General features: G+C 39.7%; 2 protein-coding genes across 5 annotated transcripts in view; both read right to left on the bottom strand.

The window, feature by feature from the left end:
* Positions 1-7,076, bottom strand: part of gnai2b (guanine nucleotide binding protein (G protein), alpha inhibiting activity polypeptide 2b) — a 43,673-nt gene extending 36,597 nt beyond the window's left edge. The window contains exon 1 of the mRNA XM_075461233.1: positions 6,371-7,076. Coding sequence (XP_075317348.1) covers positions 6,371-6,488 — 118 coding nt within the window. The 5' untranslated portion in view covers positions 6,489-7,076. The remainder of the gene's footprint in view (positions 1-6,370) is intronic.
* A 1,225-nt stretch (positions 7,077-8,301) lies between these two features.
* Positions 8,302-20,415, bottom strand: part of slc38a3b (solute carrier family 38 member 3b) — a 28,335-nt gene continuing 16,221 nt past the window's right edge. For all 4 annotated transcript variants that reach the window (XM_075461229.1, XM_075461232.1, XM_075461230.1 and 1 more), the window contains 9 exons: positions 17,846-17,928; positions 15,835-15,893; positions 15,310-15,480; positions 15,032-15,111; positions 14,849-14,949; positions 14,002-14,126; positions 13,767-13,911; positions 11,708-11,811; positions 8,302-11,576 (listed from right to left, as the gene is read on the bottom strand). In XM_075461229.1, coding sequence (XP_075317344.1) covers positions 11,472-11,576; positions 11,708-11,811; positions 13,767-13,911; positions 14,002-14,126; positions 14,849-14,949; positions 15,032-15,111; positions 15,310-15,480; positions 15,835-15,893; positions 17,846-17,928 — 973 coding nt within the window. In that variant the 3' untranslated portion in view covers positions 8,302-11,471. The remainder of the gene's footprint in view (positions 11,577-11,707; positions 11,812-13,766; positions 13,912-14,001; positions 14,127-14,848; positions 14,950-15,031; positions 15,112-15,309; positions 15,481-15,834; positions 15,894-17,845; positions 17,929-20,415) is intronic.

Genomic DNA, 20,415 nt, shown 5'->3' with positions numbered 1-20,415 from the left:
TACTTCACAAGATCTAGTCATTGCAGATAAAAAAAAAGCACTGCTGATCCTCACTTCTTAAGATGTTTCATGACAGACTGATGTAAAATCTTAACATAATGTAACATCAATCCTGTTCAGACCAAGCTGTGCCACCTACTCTGTAACTTACAGAGAGGGCTATAGTTTGGTGCAGTACGGGAAAAAAATCTGTTTTTCCATTACAAACATGGTTTATTTCAATCCGACCTATTAGAGGACACATAAAAGCTCTTTGTGTCTGGCAACCGCTTTGCTAAATGTACATCAACATGGGATCTTTGTTCTCTTTCACAGAATGACTATCTGAACGTCCACTCTGAGCACTCTGTGATGTTCAAGGCCATATATGCTTTTATGTAACTGTTGTGGAAACATCTGGTTCATTATGAATGTTGAGCGATGAACCACATCACTGAAGAACTTACTGGGTCTGCTCAAAAAGGGGGGATAGGGTTACCCTTAGTAGAAAAATATAAATAAATAAATAATTGGACCAATGCAGTGAGACCGTTCTAATATTCTGATAGTCACGCTTTCATGCTTCATTGGCTGCTATCAAGTGACTCATCACTCTCTGTGCCAGGACAAGTTGATATCTTCTCAAGCATAAATAGAACAAAAACATCCAATATGTTTTCTGCGTTATGGTAGCAGCAGCATCAGCGGCCTCCTGCATGCTCTTCAGGCTGCAAGTAAATGGCCACTTGGCAGGAAGGTGTGACTTTAATTTCTTCTTTGTGTTGTTGTTAGTCCCTCTCAGTGGCAGTGCAGAATTGAAAATTTTTTTTTTTTTTTTCCAATGAGGTTGGTGAACTCAGTTTCCAAGAAAACTCTCAGGCAGCAGAGAAACTGTTGCCCAAAAATCACAGAAAATGTCATGGTTTGGGTTTTGTTATATTTTCATCTTATTTTATTCACTTGCTCTTCTACTTTTTTTTTTTTTTTTTTTTAATGATTTCATACCCTTAACTTTACACGCGTTTGATTCTCACCCTTCTCAGGCTACGAAAGACTTCTTTGTAGCGCACGGAAAACGTATAATAGAGCAGTGCTAACAAGCGGACACGGCTCATGCAACGGTCCCATTGGCAATTACAGCCTACACATGACAGCGCAAAAACTGATATGGCTGTAAAAAATAGCTCATAGGTGGGCGTGCCTAACTTAATTTCCTCCTCAGCTCGCGCACTCAGCTACACGCAGCAGCAGGTGAGCAGTGAGTGAAGGCTCTAACGGTAGTCGTCCACTATTCCGGCACGTCAACGTAACTCGCCGGATTGGATGCCTAGTCTCGCCGTGTTGCTACTACAGTGGGTGTGTACAGAGGGGCGTGTAGAATGGCTCCGGGGGAAAGTAAATAACTTGTGATTTTAACCAACCGAAGTTTCTCCCTCTAAAAATTTGAGTTTTGAAGGGAAATTAATGTGTATAAATCGTCAGCAATGGAACATTATTTCATATTGCACCATGGATCCGGATCTGCGAGCGAGGAGAGCTGCTATTGTGCTGCTGCTGCTGCTGCTGCTGCTGCTGCTGCTGCGACACAGGAGATCACATGATCTACTGTCATTGGGTAACGCACTCCGTCTGCCGTGGCAAATTTGCATAAACTTCGAGCGAGCCCAACTTTTTGACGTGCCGCAAGTCCCCCGCTCGCCGTGCCGGAATCCCAGCATGCTTTGCGAGCACGGCGACAACGATCGGCCGGATTTCATTGAAAATGAATTGAATGCGTTGGATACGGCTTGACGTGCCGGAATAGTGGACGACTACCGTAAGCATGGTTGCTGCGTCGGCTAGCGCGAGCGGTGTTGATGACGTCACGATTTTGTACCGGCTATTTATAGTGGCCTAAGGCGATGCGCCAGTAGTTGCAATCTTCTCCGTCACAGAGGTGTCGCTGCTACATGAAGGTTACCTCTAACTACTCTAAGACGAAAGTCGAGAAGAAAACAATGCCCCCCGTCAAGAGCAGTAACATCAATGATACTGCTGCAGTATCTGGAACATGAAATGCTTAGAACCTAGTGTATTGTGTTACCCTTTGTTTGTTTGTTAGTTAGTGTGCTTCAATGGACACACTTGGGAATTATTGTTGCCTTTCAGCATGCAACAATAATAATAATAATAATAGTTCAGTTTTATATAGCGCTAATACTCAAAGCCGCTTCCAGTGAATGAAACAACAGCAAATTCCTAACGACATTATTTATTTACAAATAATTGCACAAAGTATTTTACATGACAGAACCGTCAGCCGTGAGTGCGCCTGGTCTGAAACGTCATTTTGACGTCATGGGCCATGAGCGACACGTCAACTATAAATCCAGCTTGACATGGCAAAGCACCTCACTGACAGACATCCCCTGCTTTACAAAGAATTCAAAGCCCCTTTCTAATCAAGTGTATGAAACAACATTTTTCCCAACACTTGTCGAGATAGCGACTGTAGGCTATTCTTACCATAGAGCCTTTATCATTCTCAACTGGTTAGCTTATGAAAGGGCATGTTGTTGACGCTAGTAATGTTGACTGAAGCATAACTTGCAAACGCTATTTAATATTCTATCAGTTCTGGTAATGTCATGGCATATATGCCGTTTTGCTAATAATTATTTCTCGGTGGACATTTCAAATAAGTGACATATGTCAGAAGTTCAGAGGTTGAGAGATAGTGTATTTGGGATTTCATTGTTCATGAGGAAAGCAATCATTTTATTTTTGTTAAAGCATGTTCAGTAGCTATTTATTTTGGCAATTATATTTTTTTAATTATTTATTCTGAGTGTAAAGGTTGAAATAATTCACTGCAATTCTCTGACGTACATTTGTCCACCATAGTGTAGGCATATACCATGTAGTGGCATGTTTTGTTTTGTTTAAAATAAAATAGTATTTTAAATATGTAAGTCAGTCATTAATGTGTTCACTGTTCAAACATTGATATTGGACAGAAAAGTAGCTCGTTAAGCAAAAGTTTGTGCTCATACTTGCTCTGTAGTAATTTTCTCAAACAGCAGGAAAGGAGCAAGCTGCTGAAAATGAAACCATAGTGAGACCCAGCTGGACCATTATTCATCTCTATTCCAGATTTTTTTAGATTTTGGCCGTGGTATCGGTTCAGTATTGAGTATCGAGGTATTTATAGCAGGTAATCGTATCGAAGTCAAAATTTTGGTATCGGAACAACACTACTTGAAACATTAGGATCCTTCACCGTCTTCGAGAAGCATTACGTGTGAATACTCCCCAGTCTCAGTTGTTCTCTGCCAAATTGCCCAAGTTCCATTATGACAAGCTTTTCATCATTTGATCCAGGTTTTCCTAGAGAGTGTTTGACCTTTTTCCTGGCTGTGCTGTTTTTTTTCCCCTCGTGCCGTTTTAGAATTTTTGTCTCTCTCAACCCCTTACTTGTGTAGTTTGCCTCCAGACTGATCACTTGTTCTTGATCCATGTCTTGTTTGTTTTGCTGATTCAATTTCACCTGGCTCCTCCATTCTGTCATCCAGTCACCCAAAAAAATGACAACCGAGTCTCTTTATCACATCTTGTAAAAGAAATTTTTTTTCTTTTAAATTTGAGAGGTGAAACCTGTTCACTTTATCATTAAGCTGTAGATGAGAAGACTGATGGAAATGCCATCTCTGTACATTAAATAGGAAAATACAGCCAAGCACAACCGGTTAGCGTAGCTTAGCACAAAGATCCATATGAGACAAGGTCCAAAGATAACAAAGTAAATCTCCATCAGTCAATTCAATATTTCAGTTTTATGTCATGGGACACTCTATTGCAAAGTCAGATAAGACAAGCATGCATGACAGACAGCACGCGTTACAATATTAAAGAAATACATGAGAAAAATAAATATTTATATGTGCAATATGCACATGCATATTTCAAAGCTCGGGGGCTTTCTATCCCTCTTCAGAACATCATTTAATAATGTGACTGTCTTTGGAATGAAGCATCAGCCATCACAAAGCAAGCATCTGTTTGCTTTGTGATTTCGGGGCAAATTCCTGAAGGCATTAGACACTTTTAACATTCAATACTTACAAAAACTGATGCTTATCATGTTTGATTGTGCAGTGAATGAATAACCCCATTACAGTGGGACTCCAGGAGGTCACTGCAGCGGCTAAGAAATAGTTCTGCACATAACCACTTACACTCTGTGTGTGATATAATTCCTCTGGACACATGATGAAATATTTACATTGTCCACTGAGGCATCAGGCTAAGTAAGCTGTTTTCTCTTTGGAATACCTTAGGCTCATCATCCATATGCACACACCATTTTGCTTTATTCCTTATGCCTTTGAGCATATTGTTACTCATTGTCGGATCTTTTTTCTTCCTGATTTGCTATATCACTGTTTAATGGCTTTCAAAGAGGTCCAGAAAAAAAATTGTGATAACATGGAGAGGATTAAAACAGCCTCATTACCACCTCCATTAACAAGGTGAAATGTACTATAAACTGTTGACTATATTGTTAAATTCATATCCAATGTGGTAATTTGGAGATGTTGCATCAAACTGTAGCTTACTGTGTGTTTTGTTAGCCTGCTGGACATGAAATAAACGGACTATCCTGGGTTCCAAGGGTTGCTTTGTAAAATGCAGTTTCATAAAATGGCAAATATACTCGGTGACAAATACAATTAAACAGATCCATAAGGTTTTTTTTTTTTATGGAATATTTGAAATAAACACCTCAATAACTTTGTGTGTTATCTGTGCTAAAATGCAACCCATTTTCCAATGCTGAAATAAGACAAAAGTCATAGGCTAAGTGTCTCCAAAGTTGGAAATAATCTCTGCTTAAACATAAACCCCTTCAACTGCTGACACCAACTTTTCATAGTAGGAAAAGTGACAGAACCAGGACACCGAAGGTGAAGCAGCTAAATAAAATCCAGCCATCGTAGATTTAGCCATTTACACCCGACTGCCTTCATGTGACATGTCAGGATGTCCTCAGGAATACTCTGAGCTCTGAACAGTATACCTGCAGCTGCAGTTTCTATTTCTAAATGTTGCCTTGCTGATGCTGAATAGGTGCCGTCACTTTCATAGCACTTCCTTGACCGTCGCCCTGTGACAAACGGCCCACTGTGCTGACATCACACAGTTTCAAGGATGCATATCTGGAAGTGTGTGTGACCAAGAGCAGGCCAAGAATGGCTGACATGAGAAATCAAACATGGAGATGCCAGGTTCAGGGTGGAGTGATGAAAGGGCAAGATCAGCCATCAAGATGTAACAAGTCTAAGCTGCAGAGGCTTTCGAATACAGCAGTATGAGTCGAGATAAGCAGCAGAAGTCTGTATTTGATAACAGCACAGGTGACATAAAAACTACAGACACCATAGCAAGTACTTCTTGATATTTTACTTCTTCTGATTTTCTCTGAAATACAGTCTTCATGAAAGATGATGCAAACACATAGGTTTGTATTAATAGTATACAAAATCAGTGTGGAAACACCTCTTTTTCTTTGGATCCTCTGGTTACAAAAACTTTAGCAACCACTTAACTGGATCCAGCCCTCTATTAACAGCTTGTCACATCAAGGTGATACTCTCATCTGCCCTTCACCACAACTGGAACTCTCCATCTTGCATACACACTCACACACGCTTCAAGATTTTATTCCTGGTCAAGAGTTACATGAACCCAATTAGTAAAAAGAGAGAGACAAAAGCAAAAAAATAAAAAAAAGTCCTGATCATTTAAAACAGTTTGAAAAGTATGCGACAGGAAGTGAGAATGTGGTAATGAGTAGGAGGGTGTGTGTTGGCAGTTGGCTGGCGTGTGTATGTGTGTGAGAGTGTGCATATACAGTACAGAGGAAGAAAGACTGTTTTATGCTCCAGATTTCATATAATAAAAACAGCTTTTCTTATGTGTTTTTGCTTACAAATGGGAATAATGAGGTTGTTGGTCATACCTTTGTATGAAGATACCAGAGTGTTTTTAAGCGTAGAGCCGAGGTGTTGTGTTTGTGTTGTGTTGCTGATAATGTTTAGTCCTGGTAGAGTTGACAGGCTATATTGTCTTATATTGTCCAGATGATGTGCAGCTTTTGTATAAGATGATGCCTGACTTTAGCTCCAAGTATATGGACACACGTATTGGCTAACTATTAACACCGTCACAGACAGTGTCATTTGAGTAGAACTCTTGAACATATGAGCAATGGAACTGCCTCTTTTCTACATGTACAGGTCCCTGTCTTCAATGTATTAAGGATTAACTCCATGTAGATCTATACCCTTCAGCAGTATGCACACCTTCCAGCTTCCTATAATAACCTCAGAAGCAATCTCCGGGGGCAACTTACCTAATAACAGCAGTTTCACTTCTCTGGCTGCCTTCTCTCCGTCTTCTCGGAGGTTTTTGTCAATCATCTTTGACCTCTCCGCGGCAGCTTTATCCTCGGCGCTCACTGTACAACCCATTGCTCTTGATATCAGGGGCGCACCGATCACTCGCAACTCTGCTGCCGATGTGTAGAATTAGGATAGAAGGGCTTTTGTTTCAAGTACCACCCTCTGGAGAGCAATGAAACCAATTGCAGAGTTTTGAACCACGCGCAATAAGTCAAAGTCTGCTCAACGAAAAGCTACTTGGTCCACGCCGAGACGCTCTGAGTCCTCTGCCCCGCAACCATCCATCCACAGGCTGAGCTGCCTCACTCGTCTCCTCGGCTTGGCGAACAGCACGTTCCCTCGCTCGCGCGGAGTGCTGCAGTAGTTCTAGATGCTCAATTGGGTTTTGCGCGGAAATCCTAAGGAAGGATATCCTCGTGACAGTTGTAAGTAGTCAACCGATTGCATTGGCGTCACTTCATCGACTTGTGGCGATGGTCCAATTAAAGCAGGTGAGCTCTCCACGGAAGTTTGCGTGGAGCCAATTAGAGGGGAAGTCAGCGAGGCGTGATTTTAGGACTGTGATGTGCAGACTGCAGTGGGCGCTGTGCCAGCGTCATTCCTCTGCATGTCTGGTGGGTGCACACTCTGAGACGAGAAAAATATGAACTGTCGTCAGCGACTGATGGCTGCACCATGCAAGAACCGCTCTAGTGTGGGCGTGTGCACGAGAGAGAGAGAGAGAGAGAGAGAGAGAGAGAGAGAGAGAGAGAGAGAGAGAGAGAGAGAGAGAGAGAGAGAGAGAGAGAGAGAGAGAGAGAGAGAGAGAGAGAGAGAGAGAGAGAGAGAGGTGATGCAGCGTGTGCTGTTAAAATAGCCTGTGTCTCTTTGCGTCACATGCTTATGAAATACTTTGCACGTAATTAAAATGAAATAGAAGGTGCACAGCGCCATCAAGTGGGAATAACTACAAATGTTGGATGTCCTGTTAATGATAATGTTAGTAAATACATGTTATTTTGTGTAGTTCCTCTCATACAGGAAAGTGCATTAAAATGGAAGGAAGAGAAAACAATTTGATATCGGTTTTCATTTGTTGAATGAATTAAGTTGAATACAACAGTCATTTCCACCACTCTGCCAATAGCATTTTCCAAGATTAAACAGAAGGCACGTTTCATTTTTTTAAAGAGAGAATTTATTTATTTTATGTATTTATTTTTTTTTTTCAATAGGTTTGTTTCCTTTAACCTCATACAGGAACCTCGTGGACTATCAGTGGTTACATTATTTACGATAACTAATCTGGAACTCCTTTAGCTGATAGTAGATTTCCAGCAAAATAAAATATTCACTCTTTATCAGTAAAGAAAGAGAAAAGAAATCACCAATTCGCTGATAACATTTTAGATCTGTTGAATGTGACCAATGCAAAAGGTTCTACTTCGTGCGGACATAATGTACAGTAAGACTAGTATTTACTTACTGTTGCGGAAATCTCGCGATCATCTCAGATGTTATAGATTCAGTCTGCTATAGATGGCAGTTAAAATGTAGCAGAAACTTTGAACTGTAATACCTGTTCTGTCTTCCACCGTAGTGATCATTAGCAAAATGATCAATTCATTTAGATGTGTTGCACTTAAAACCTCTAGTATGTTGACATAAATATGGATCAGCAGGACAGGGATTGTGATGACCAGCGGTTTACAGTTTGGCCTTGACATTTAAGACAACAGCACTGACCAGGTATAAGGTGCTCTTGTGCAAAAATACTCACAGTGTGTGTGGGGGGACGATATACACTGCTCAAATGTCTATCATATAGAAATTCATTAAATAGGCTAAAAAGAAAGAAAACTGCATAATTTAAAAAAAAGACGAAATGATGACAGAGACGATCTAAAAACATCTACAAATAGTTTATTTTCCAAACTAAAACTGTCCCAGCTATTTACACTTTACAAGCTACTGTAAATATGCATCACAAATATAAAAGGTTTACATTTATATACATCATATATAAAGTTCCATCTTATTCATCAAAATTCATAGACCTTGATATTCATTAATACTTTTGTTTTGTTACTTTTGTTTAGATTAGCATCGTGAACAACATCTATCATAAAATATCACACAGGTCTGTTTATTTGTACAGACTTGTTGATATAATATATCCGGCACAGAGACGTTGCAAACTATTCAGGAGCACTTCATAACAGTAGGTAGTCAGTTGTTATTTTTGGCATGATCTTTTAAAGTAGGAAAAAAAAAAACCCCGCTGAACAAAACACGATAAAGCTAAAACTTCATGTTTACAACAACCACGATAAATGTATGTTGAAAAGCAAGAGATGAAGCGTGGCACTTGGACTCAACATTTCTTCTGCTGCTTTCCATCGAGAGTAAGAGCTGCTGAATGGGTAGAAATCAGTGTCACGTTAATTTATAATCAACATTTACATTTTCGAAAGTTTTCACAAAAACAGGGTTGTACAACGTAAAACCATGTTCAGGTACACATAGCAAGGGTTTAACATCTTTTTTCACTCAAGATTAAATTTACTTTATTGTAACAGTTGTGAGTTTGTGGTTTTCGTTATTCTATCACGAAACATCACTTGCACATTTGTGCTTTCGTGTGTCTGAAAGTCACCCAGAAGAAAATTTAAAAAATTGGAGGTATTCGTTCACCGGCTTAATTATCCCCCATTAACATTCCACCATAACTTTGTGACATTACTGCGTGAAACATAATTTCTCATCACATCTTCTAAGGAAGGTCTTCATAATACCACAACACAGATTGGTACTTTAAAACCTCAAAACTTGACTGTAAGATGCCAAATGTACAGTGTTACAAAAACTATTTATGCATGAAAGCACTTGAAGCAAGATCAATTAATGTGCAGCTCACTGCAGAGAAAAGTAGACATAAACATCATGCAAAACATAAATGTAGATCGTAATATTCAACAAGACTGATCAAAAACACTTCAAATCATTTAGGCAAAGACACTGCAGCAGAATCACAAAGGCGCAACATGTCTACACATTACTTGTCGCTCGGCAAGGTATTATTCAAACCAACAAAGTTTCACCTTGTTGTATAACCTAGACAAAGTTTTGATTTGAGATCTGTACATTGTCCTGATTTCCACAAACATTTGTCCATAAAAAGAATACTGAAACCTGGGCAAGTACAGTTACCAGATAAATTCTTATCTTTTGTTTTTTGTTCTAATTCTATCTGGTTTCTGAAATCTAATTTAAGGGAATAATCTTTTAAAATCTGGGCCTTTTCGCTTCCGTGCCGAAGAGAATTCGACCACTAGAGCAACAGCGCTCTCATGTCTGTACAATAAATATAAATGTCTGGCTACATAACAGTGAACTTACTCTAGCAGAAAGACAGAAAACGTGGTGAAATGTGTTCATTTGTGAGCTTCTCACTTTTTTTTTTTTTCCTTTAAAGCTGCAGTCTGCAGGATTTGTTGTTGTCATACGTAAAGTCCTAATTTTTGGCATTTTAAGAGTTTACATGATCTATCAGAACGCTTGAAGTTGAAAACGGTGACCTCCGTAGTCGCAAAATGCAAGAAATGCTTATTTTTTAACCGAAAAATAAAAAGTTATTCAACTTCCTGTCCCGCCCCATCAAAACACATGAGAACTCGTGCACGCCAGATGCGCGTACACGACTCCTCATTCATCAACTCACCTGTCATTTGCGATCATGGAAGACACAGTAAGTAGACTAGCCCGTAATGAAGTTCAATAGTCTAGATAAATAAGCGTGGGGACGAGCCTACCTTGTATCGCGCGTGCACAATCGGTGATTGACAGGCAGCAGAGCCCAGCTCGTAACCTGATTGGTTACCTTTTACCGGTCCGGTCTGCAATTTTGTAAACAATCCTGCTGGCTTTGGAGGGACCTAGCGGGACATATAGGGGACCTAGAGAACTCATTTTTTTTTGTATTGGGGTATTTAACGTACTACTTTCAGAATCCCCGGACAGTTCCAGGCATTATGCTTGAAAAAGAGTTGCAGACTGCAGCTTTAATCTGAGCCTGGTCGTGTTTCCAGTGCTAACAGTTTCACAAGTGTAGGTTTACATTAGTGTTCAGTGAAAGGCATCTCATCGAGAATAAAAACGCATGAATAAAAGTTTCGATTCAGCTCTGAGCAGAAAAGCTCTGCTGTGACTTCATATTCAAAATCACAGTTAGGTATATTTGTGCTAAAAGTTTAATACACGGAGGTACCAAATCTTTTTTTGAAGCATGTGGGATAAAATATTGTTAATGCGTAACACATTTCATCATTTAAATACCATAAAAACAGAGCAACTGAGATAAAAAAACAAAACAATGTAATGCTTTGTGTGATCGTACACATAAGTTAAATAAAGCCTTTTTGAAATGAAAAAGACAGAAAATGATAGCCAGCTAAATAAATATACAACATATTGTATGTTTGAGTGCCATTCTAAATGTTAAAAGGCACCGGGGTTTAAATGCATATGGAGGAAAAGCTTTCTGGCACATAAAATGTCACCTGCGCGCTAAGACCATAAAGCACCTCACAAACTCGTACTACAAGATGAACAGTTCAGATTGCTGCTAGTTCTAAGTGAGGTCATCTGACTGTCCTCTTTGTGCGTCTCATGGAGAATCATTAAAATAGTTGATTTCTTCTTGTCTTTAAGAGTCGGTACAGTACCAGCTACAGCTGTTTGTGTGTAACTAAAGCCGAAGCAACAGCAAAGGACCATTTCATACAACATTGGTACACTATTGAAATAAATTGCATTAAATAAATTAAAAAAATGTTGGTATGACAGGATTTGTTAATAGATTTGTTAATTCATAGTAAGAACATGTATTCAGATTTGATTAATACAAGTGATTTCTGTCCATATACTGCAAAATAATGTGTATTTTGGGTTTTGAAAATGCCGTGGCTCTGTGCTGGGTAGCCCTGTAGTGTGTTCCACTTAGGTGACAATGCTCCATTCACACTGACCGTAATATAAACCACTTTCCTAAAACCACACACACTGACGAAGGATCTAGTGGCCCCCTGCAGCAAGGCCGGCCCCTGATGTCCAGTCAATGATTATGAAGCTCAGGCTCATCACCATAAAGGAGACGCCCAAAACAGCAAAACATATGGCCTAAGAATAAGGAAAAACACACACCAGAGGTTTAATTATCAAGAAGTCTGGTTGACCATGTAAAATCCTGTATTTCCATGTCACTTTAACAAATATATTATGACGACATGATAAAAATCTTAATGCCTCACCACTATCTTGGTAGTGGAGTTCAGGGGTTCGTCCTCTTTAGGAACAATGCGGAGGTAGAAAACAGCAGGGAAAATGAAAATGAGGCAGGGAGCCGACGTGGCACCTGTAGGGAGGCAGAGGAAAGGCTCATCAGAAAGATTATGGCTTGAAAAAGGTCACACATTGAGTCAAAGACTTGACATGATGGCCTGATTTTCAATAATAAAAAAAAAAATAGAAAAAAAAAAAAAAACACAAAGACAAAATATACTTATTTTGAATGAGACGCCATAATGCAAAAAGGTTGGGACATGGAACAAAGAAAAAGACGAGAAAAGTTGTGTAATCCTAACAGACACAGAATGGAATGCTTCAAAACTGACAGAAGTTAAAATTCTGCCGTGTAAATGACTACACAAACAAAGAAGATTGAGAATGATGTCACTTTTTCCGAACCCGAGTTAATTTCAAGATGGCCTGATATGTAGTGGAGAATTCTGCTGTGGTGTGATGAAGTGAAATTTGAAATTATTTTTTGGACATTATGGAATGCTCCATCCTCTTGGTTGAAGGAGAGGAGACGTTGTTATAATGGCACAGTTCAAATGTACAGAATCTGTTGTGGTTTTGGGGGTGCACAGGTTAAAAGAAAAGGTGATGCAGCACAGTGGCAAATATGCCCATGTCCAACTTCTTGTAAAGCTCACTAGTGACATATTTAAAATGACTGTATATAAAATAAAGTTTGATATGTTGTTTCTGTACTATTTTCAAATTACTGCGCTTTGTTTTTTTTTTACATTTGAAACGGGATTCTTATTGTTTTGGAAGCAGGTTTGCTTTAGATTTGCCCGTGTCTCAGAGATTTTAACTCCCAGCCCCCTTGTCAAATCCCCAGAACATCAGTGACTGAGAGGATGTATGAAGGTGTCAGTAAATAATCCAAAGCATTTGCGGCTGCTGTGTGTGTGTGCCGGTGAGAATTTGTCTCTCCTGCTGATCTGTACGCTGTTTTATGCTTGTGCCCTGCCATTGTGGATACATACAGATACATGCAGTACTCATATCACAATATCACAATAAGAGCCTCATCTGCTATTCCCAATGTGTTATAAAGAAAGTACAGAAATTTCCAGTGTAGTTTCTCCATCATGTGCCGCCTCATGTTGCCTCGAGACGGCCTGCACACACTCCCATTTCCAGTTGGGAAACCTCCTGTTCTGATGTGCCAGTGTGAACAGCAACTGTGTAAAAAGTCTGAATAAAATTATATGCACTTTCTCCCGAAAATCTCAAGTCCTCATGTGTGAAATCGGCTTAAGTTAACCCTCTCTGGAGGTCAGTTTAGAGATAAAGTCTAAATCATCCAGATTTATGACTTTTTGCTCATTTCTTTTTAAAGTGTAACTATTACTGTGATGAAAGTGATGCATTGTGCTTTCTCCATATTCTTTTTAACTAATTTGTTCGTTCATTAAATATTAACCCACGGGCAACAGAAAACCGCCAGGTACACTGCATCATCTTTTTTTTTTTTTCTTTGCACGGATGTGACCTCAGACACGCATGTTCTTACATGTACCTGCATGTTTGCCGAAGCAAGATATGTCGCTTTGAATATGTTCTTGGTGGTCCTTCAAATAAAGGCTTTCAATTTTTACCTCTGACCTGTGAAACGCGGCCTCCACTCCGAGGACAAAGCGTTCGTGGTATTATTGACAAAAGCTGTTGATTTGCCCGAGTGAAAACGTGCTCTGATCATGTGGCATCTCAAGGTGAAATAGCAGGATTTAGTCTGTGAGTGGCCACGGAATTAATAAATCCATACTATTAAAATACAAACTGCAGGCCAGAAACAGTGATAGCATTTTTGAATATGCCAGAGATTTTTCTTTTGAACCAACTTTTATCTTTGTTAGGCTGATGATTTCTCTTGGACAGCCTTTTTTTGGACATACTTGAACAGCAACAGAAAGAGCTAATGCCGTTCCATTCACGTTTTTGTTTTCTCTACTTGAATACCTCTGAGAATCACAGTGATGAGGATGTCACTGATTTGATATTCAGTGCTGTACTTACCAATGATACCAAATATGCCCAGAATGTTAGGAGCAAATATCACCAACATGTTGATGAGGGTAAGCAGAATGAGAGCAATGGCAATGTGACGTAACCAGTTGAAAGACTTGGTGGGGAATAACATGTGCTGAATGGCTCTGCGCACCTGCGGAGACAAAATCAGTTTATGAAAAAGATTATAACATCATGCTTGGTGAATCTCTTTGAGAGTACACAAAGAATGAGTCGTATTTACCGGGAACAACACGATGGGGACGGTCAGCGTGACAGCCGTGAGGACTGCCACTCGCACACACAGGATCAAAGTGTCATATGGATCAATACGGCTGTAAGTGTGCAAGAGTTCAGGCTCCACATTGCCTGCAGGTGAGTCAAAATAAACTTGTTCAATGCACTTGAACGTCACAATGTAACCCTGCCTTAAAAGACTACTAGACTGGAAAGTACTTTATAACACACAGTCACCACAAGAGGGAGCTTGGACTCCATGTCACTATTGAGGCAAATCATGTACATCTTTCAAAGATTGTTTTTTCTTCAGTGCAGGAAAAATTCAACATTATAGAGTGACATAAATGTATGATTAAAATATCATCAAATGTAAGGTAAAAAAAATCCAGGAGTCACAATGGATTTGATCTTTTTGCTCTTGAAGCGTTTTGACAAAAAGCTGTTTCACTGGAAGGTGTTTACTGTGAATCTTGAATGAATTTCAATTAAAAAAAACTTTCACCAAATAATTTTGCTTGTAAATTTGCGCTTAACCTAGGGGTTATTATCTGTATGAAAAACAGCTAAACCCTAAGTAATAACAAACTTTTTGTTTGCCAGAGGAATAAATGAGCAAATAACAAATATTCAATGTAAGAGTCACTTTGAATGATTATCTTTTTGTGCCCGAGTTGCCACACTTTTCAAAAGATATAGCTATAGCAGCATTCTATTTGCATCACTTTGTATCTTCCATTGGTAGAAAATTACTGTCAGTGTGTTGAATAGCTGGTTTGGGTATTAGCTTTTGATTTTACTCACTGCTATTGGGGACAAACGGCACAAGAAATTTCAAAGACGGCTGCTCTCACCATAAAAAGTCAGATAGCCAAAGAGAGCTGCCAGAAAGTACATGGTGTACATGATAAAGATGGAGATGTTGGACACCCTTTGCATCCTCTTCTGTGTTGGACTGAAATCAAGACATTTGAGAGTTATACAAATGCCACATTCTGCACTAACGCGTGACCAAATATCACACGCTAACAACTCACTTCTGTAGCTCAGTGTAAATGGGCAGGACTTCAGGGTGGCAAACAAAAGCAAAAGCCAAGATGGGGATTGTATATGCTGTCTGTGAAGAAGAACATAAATACATGACTTTCTATTATTAACCGTGCTGTATAGCCTGCCAAAATAAGCAAGTCTATCTAACTCAGTTTAGCAACTAAGTTAGATATACTTGAATAATAGACTTCAGTATCGGTGGCTTTAATGTTTGAAAATTATATAGAACTAAATAGGCAAAGTGTTTTTCACTTCAGCTGCCCACCTGTGAGTTGATGGTGAACAAGCGTGGGGTGCAGAGAGAGTCATCGTCCTCATGAATATCGTTGTTGTACTCGTGAATGTGACTCGAAACATTCAGGCCGATATGTGCTGCAGTGCTATTGGCTGAGAACTCCTCGAAGGGACAAGGAATCTGAAACTTCTTAAAGATAACCTGCAGAGAGATGTGAAAGAAAGAAGGTTGAGCATAATCAGAGAAAAGACATGAGGATGAGGGGATGTGTAAGAGTCTGTCAACAAACTTATTTCAGTAAACAAACCATCAACAACAAGCTAGAAAAAGCCCTTCAGACCAGATTATAGTGACTCAGCATCTAATTACTTTGTCTCAACCTAGCTCTTATATTCATCTTATCAAACACAGCTGCATATCGCTGAAAATAGGGATCAGGGTGGGAAAGAGACAAGGCTGGGAAAGTGGGTAGCACAGACATATGTGCCAGAATAAATGAGACTGTGTGAAGAGTAAGTGTGATGATGTGCCACTGTGTGAGCTGGAGCAACTTACTGCAGAGAGAAAGAACACCATGCAACTGAGAGAAAATCCACTGGTGTAGCCAAGGTAACCTGAAAATAAAAGGACAGAGGCAGTTAATATTAACAGCCCTTTAACTGAACTTATAGTGTGTGTTATTTGGGACCACTATTAACTGCGTTAGCAACACAAGAAGCCCACAAAGTTTATAGATGGGCCAATATTTCACACTCTTTGTTATTAAATGAAGCTGTAGCACACAAAAAAAGCATCCCACAGAATGACCCCACAGCACAGTCAGGGCAGAAAAAACATGTTTATCCTGTGTGATAGTGAAAAGACTATGGTGGCCTTAAGAGTGCGATATTCTCGTGGAAAATTATGAACAGAACATCTGCTGCTTTCACCACCAGTGGCTGAATAACAAACACCAGAATGTCATTATGTAAGCTGACATAATGTCAAGACTTTTTTGATAAACATGTTCTCAATATAAAAAAATGTTTTTTTGAAATGACATGCAGCGGCACATAGCAGAAGACTCAGAATACTGAGAGAAAGTGCAAAACTACGTGAAAGAATAACTGAACTGAAACAAATAACTGTGAGATGCTACACTGAAAAACTTTGGGTGAGGATTAAAAGAAGAGCTCTGAAGTGACAGGACGTCATCGCATAATCTGTTAAAGTTGAAATACTCTAAATGGGGACAAACTAAAGACTCAAAAAGATGGTAAATATCAATTCATGGCAAAATGCATTGATTAGCATATTGTTGACGTCTTCATGTCATACCTGTATTCGGCCTTGTGTCAGTGGGTGTAAGCCCTTTGCATCAGTGTTCACTATATTTCAGCACAGTAAAATTCCCAACAAATTCGCTCTTATTTCCATATTTTTCCGTTTGTACTGGAAGACAACGGAACAAGTATGGAATAGTAACTGAAGTGTGGCTCACCTCTGAATACATACTAACTAGCATTCATGTCCACGGCATTTTTAAAACTTTTTTATTTTCAGTCGTCCGACGATATCAAATAAATCAGCAGCCGCTCTGGGATTTGGGATATATCTACATGGAAATGAGAATTCAGAGAGCAATCGGAAGCAGAATGCCTCTTTGTGCTCATCTAGTGCACAGGACAGCCTCTGTCTGAGTTACAAAACCACAATGATAACATTGCACATGTGCACCATCTCACTGACTGATCAGATGAGAACCACAGAGAGGTGTTTCCTCAGCTTGACTGAAACCTTACCACTAAATGTGTTGTTAGGGAATTGTTTGACAAAAAGACAGCAAATTTTTCTATGTCAGCTTAATAGCTAGCAAATGTCAGACGGTGGCACTGCGTCAGTGGTTTACTTTCCGACCTTTCACAATTCTAATGGAAACTCTTGCTCTCTCAACTTGCTCTGTGCCTGAGGTTTCAGTCTTAATTCTCTATTTTTGACTGATGACTGGCTTTTGAATTTATGAATTTATTACCAACTACAACGTTTAAGTCTCAGATTTTCAAAATTAGTGAATCTCCCCCTTCAGAAGATTTTTTTAAGTGAAGGGGAAGTTTAATGCTCGGTAGGGAGGATCTATGTCCCATAAACAAAAGCCTTAACTAATGGAAGTCCCTTACAAAGCAGCAGATCAGATACTCAAAGTGAAACACTTACACTTAGAAATATGATAACACATTCATTTAATTGTATTTCAGTGAAATATGTCTCGTTAAAAGACAGGAAGTTAAGTTGATGATAATCAAGGAAACAATGCAGAAGCCTGCACTGACGGCAGGGGTGGTGTTTGAGGTAACAGCGAGTGTGAGGACCATCAGACTGAATTCTTGTCAGATTCATGCTTATCTTTTGGGAGAGTGCTCACACAATGCAGGAAAAATTGTCACTCCAGATTTTACAGGCTGCGTGGTTCATTTTCACCGGTTACAACAGACTTATAGCCCATCTGGCTATCACTAGATGTTATATAACATTTCAATTAATCTAAATAATCCCAGAGAAAAGTAGCAACTGCATTAGTGTTACTCACCAAGTTGTTTCATTAAAGCAAGGGGCAGGATGACACTGGCAGAGACCATGATGACCAGGTAGTTTCCATTCAAGTACCACAGACTGTTTGGAGAAAAATCTAGTTTACTTTGGTGAGCTCAATATTTCTAACATTGCCACTGAGAGTCAGCACACATCACACAGGGAGACAGAAACAAAGTGGAAAGGTAAGATGGTGGAAAAATGTTGTTTCTAAAAACAAAATAGCCTGGGAGAGTGTGTTTGTGTGACACAAGGCTGTTAAAAAATCTGCTTGTCCAAATGTCTGACCAACAGTAACCTGTTGGGAACATCCTCAACCCGAAGGCTTTGGAAAAAATGTGTCTGCTTATGTTGCTCTAAACACAAGTACTGCAATTGCCTGTTATATAACTGATGATTTATGTGACAGTCGAGTTTCAGAAAATGGAAGACACAATGAAGGAAATTAAACAACACTAAAATAATCTGTTAATACGTTGGCACTGACATGTGCCTCTCACTTTGTTCACACTTCAAAGGGAGTAAAATCCCAAGGATGAATGGACATATATCATCTGTATACATATTATCGTGGGATACATGTGGGCACCACACTCTCTTTCCTAAAACAAACGTCCTGTAAAAGCCCCTCATGAAACGTGTCCCCTCATATCTCCTAAGAAGCCCACATCACATGAGACATGCATGTGTATTCTGAACACACGTGGACGAACTGGCACGATCAGTTCTGGCATTATTGCTTATGAGAAACAAATGGTATGTGCTTAAGCAGCCTGTTTACTGTCACGTGAGCTGGGCAATAATAGCAAATCTCTAACATCAGCAGCAACAACTAACATCACCAGCAACAAGCAGTTTACAGAAATTACTGTCAATCTATTAAAGACTACTATCTCCTAGTCTCCTAGATCTTGTGTACAGAGGAGCCTTTGTGCCCAAAGCCCCCTTTTAAAGCTGATAAGCCTGTTATTCTTGACCCTGAATAAAACACAACCAGGGAGATCAGCTGTCTGCCACAGCTCTGTAGGCATATGGTGATCTATGAGACAAGCATTCTGAGTGTGTTTGGAGGAGTCCCTTGGAAGCAGGGGAAGTCATACAAATAACAGGCCATGTCTTCTTTGGTCTTTTGGTCAGTAGGTCATTTCAGATTATCGGCTTTCACATGTAAGGGTCACTTGAGACGGTCTGGAGTTTAACTTCAAAGTCACGTTCTTAAGAAAATACTCACATTTAGGTGTTCATTAATAAATTGCAAGTCTTAAATGTTTCTGACTGCATACTAGCAGTAAGTGTATTAGTTAGTTTGTATTAAAGTGAATCACGTGACAACAAGCATGTGAAGCCTTTGACACAAGCCACTTGCAAATTTTCATCTGCTCCCTGCAGTAGTTCATCGGCTTATATCAGATGATATTGGTTGTCTTACCTATCGATTTATTGCTTTACTGCACTAACTAGTTTTTCGCTCTCTGTGTGCGTACCTGCACATCAAACTTTATATTTGACCTTATAGTCATCACAGATATCACCTAATTCATATGTGCATCCCAATACACTGCCGGAAACTACCTCAATTCGTGCAACGACTTGTCTATCCATCTGCCACACGTCACTGCTGTCTATTTAAAAAGCCGACAGCCGTAAATAAAGCCACAGCCCAACCACACTCACCCTCATTGCTCTCAGTTCTTTGGACGTCATGGATTTGGACAACGATACAGGCGTAGAGTGGAAACGAACAGTGAGAACTAGCCCTGAGCTGACCAGTCATTATGCTCAGCCTAGGAATTTGGCACCACCATTTTACACCACCTGTTGCTGTCATTTGAGTGTATGCGTGTGTGAGACATATAGAGGAGACATAACACTTAGTAAATCAATATCAATTGTGGGGAAGCGTCAAAGGTACTTGGCTTGTTGGTTGATCCAATAAGCTTAGGGAACTTGCAATTGTCTCTGTAGATTCAGGCTGGCTCGGTTTCTTCTGTCTCTTCACTGCAACTCTAGATGTACTCAAGAAGTTTGAGATTCTGAGTAGGACACCATCTGTTGCAAAATTCTTGACCCTTAAGATAGTTTTTATGACTCCAAATTTGGACTTTATCTGATGCTACCGTATGATGGATATGGATCTAAATATAGTTTATCCCAGTCCAAAATTAATCAGCAGTAAAAGATAACCACGAGACCTCGGGAAGGCTCAGGCCTGTATGTACGTTTTCTAAGTGACATCAGATACAAATGAGCAACACTAAGACATTAAAGAGGCTACTGCAGTCTGTTGAATATTCTGTATCATTAAAGATTAGTCTAAAACCTCACTATTCCTCCATACAGGCTACAGTGCATATGCGTATACCTGCAGTCCCTTTTGAGCACAAGGTTTGTTTTTAGACTTGAAAAGGCATCTGGAATCCACTTCAGTTCTCTTTGGCCTTATGCAGAGCGTCTGATTTGATGTATGACTCTCATGTGAAGAGCACTTGTCTTGACAAGCAGACAGCAGGGAGGGCTTATACTGTGACTCTGTAACTACCAGATATCCAGTCATGGCCCTCCAGTTGC

The sequence above is a fragment of the Odontesthes bonariensis genome, chromosome 3, assembly GCF_027942865.1.
Source record: "Odontesthes bonariensis isolate fOdoBon6 chromosome 3, fOdoBon6.hap1, whole genome shotgun sequence".
NCBI lineage: Eukaryota > Metazoa > Chordata > Actinopteri > Atheriniformes > Atherinopsidae > Odontesthes > Odontesthes bonariensis.
This window is presented reverse-complemented; position numbering and strand designations above follow the sequence as displayed.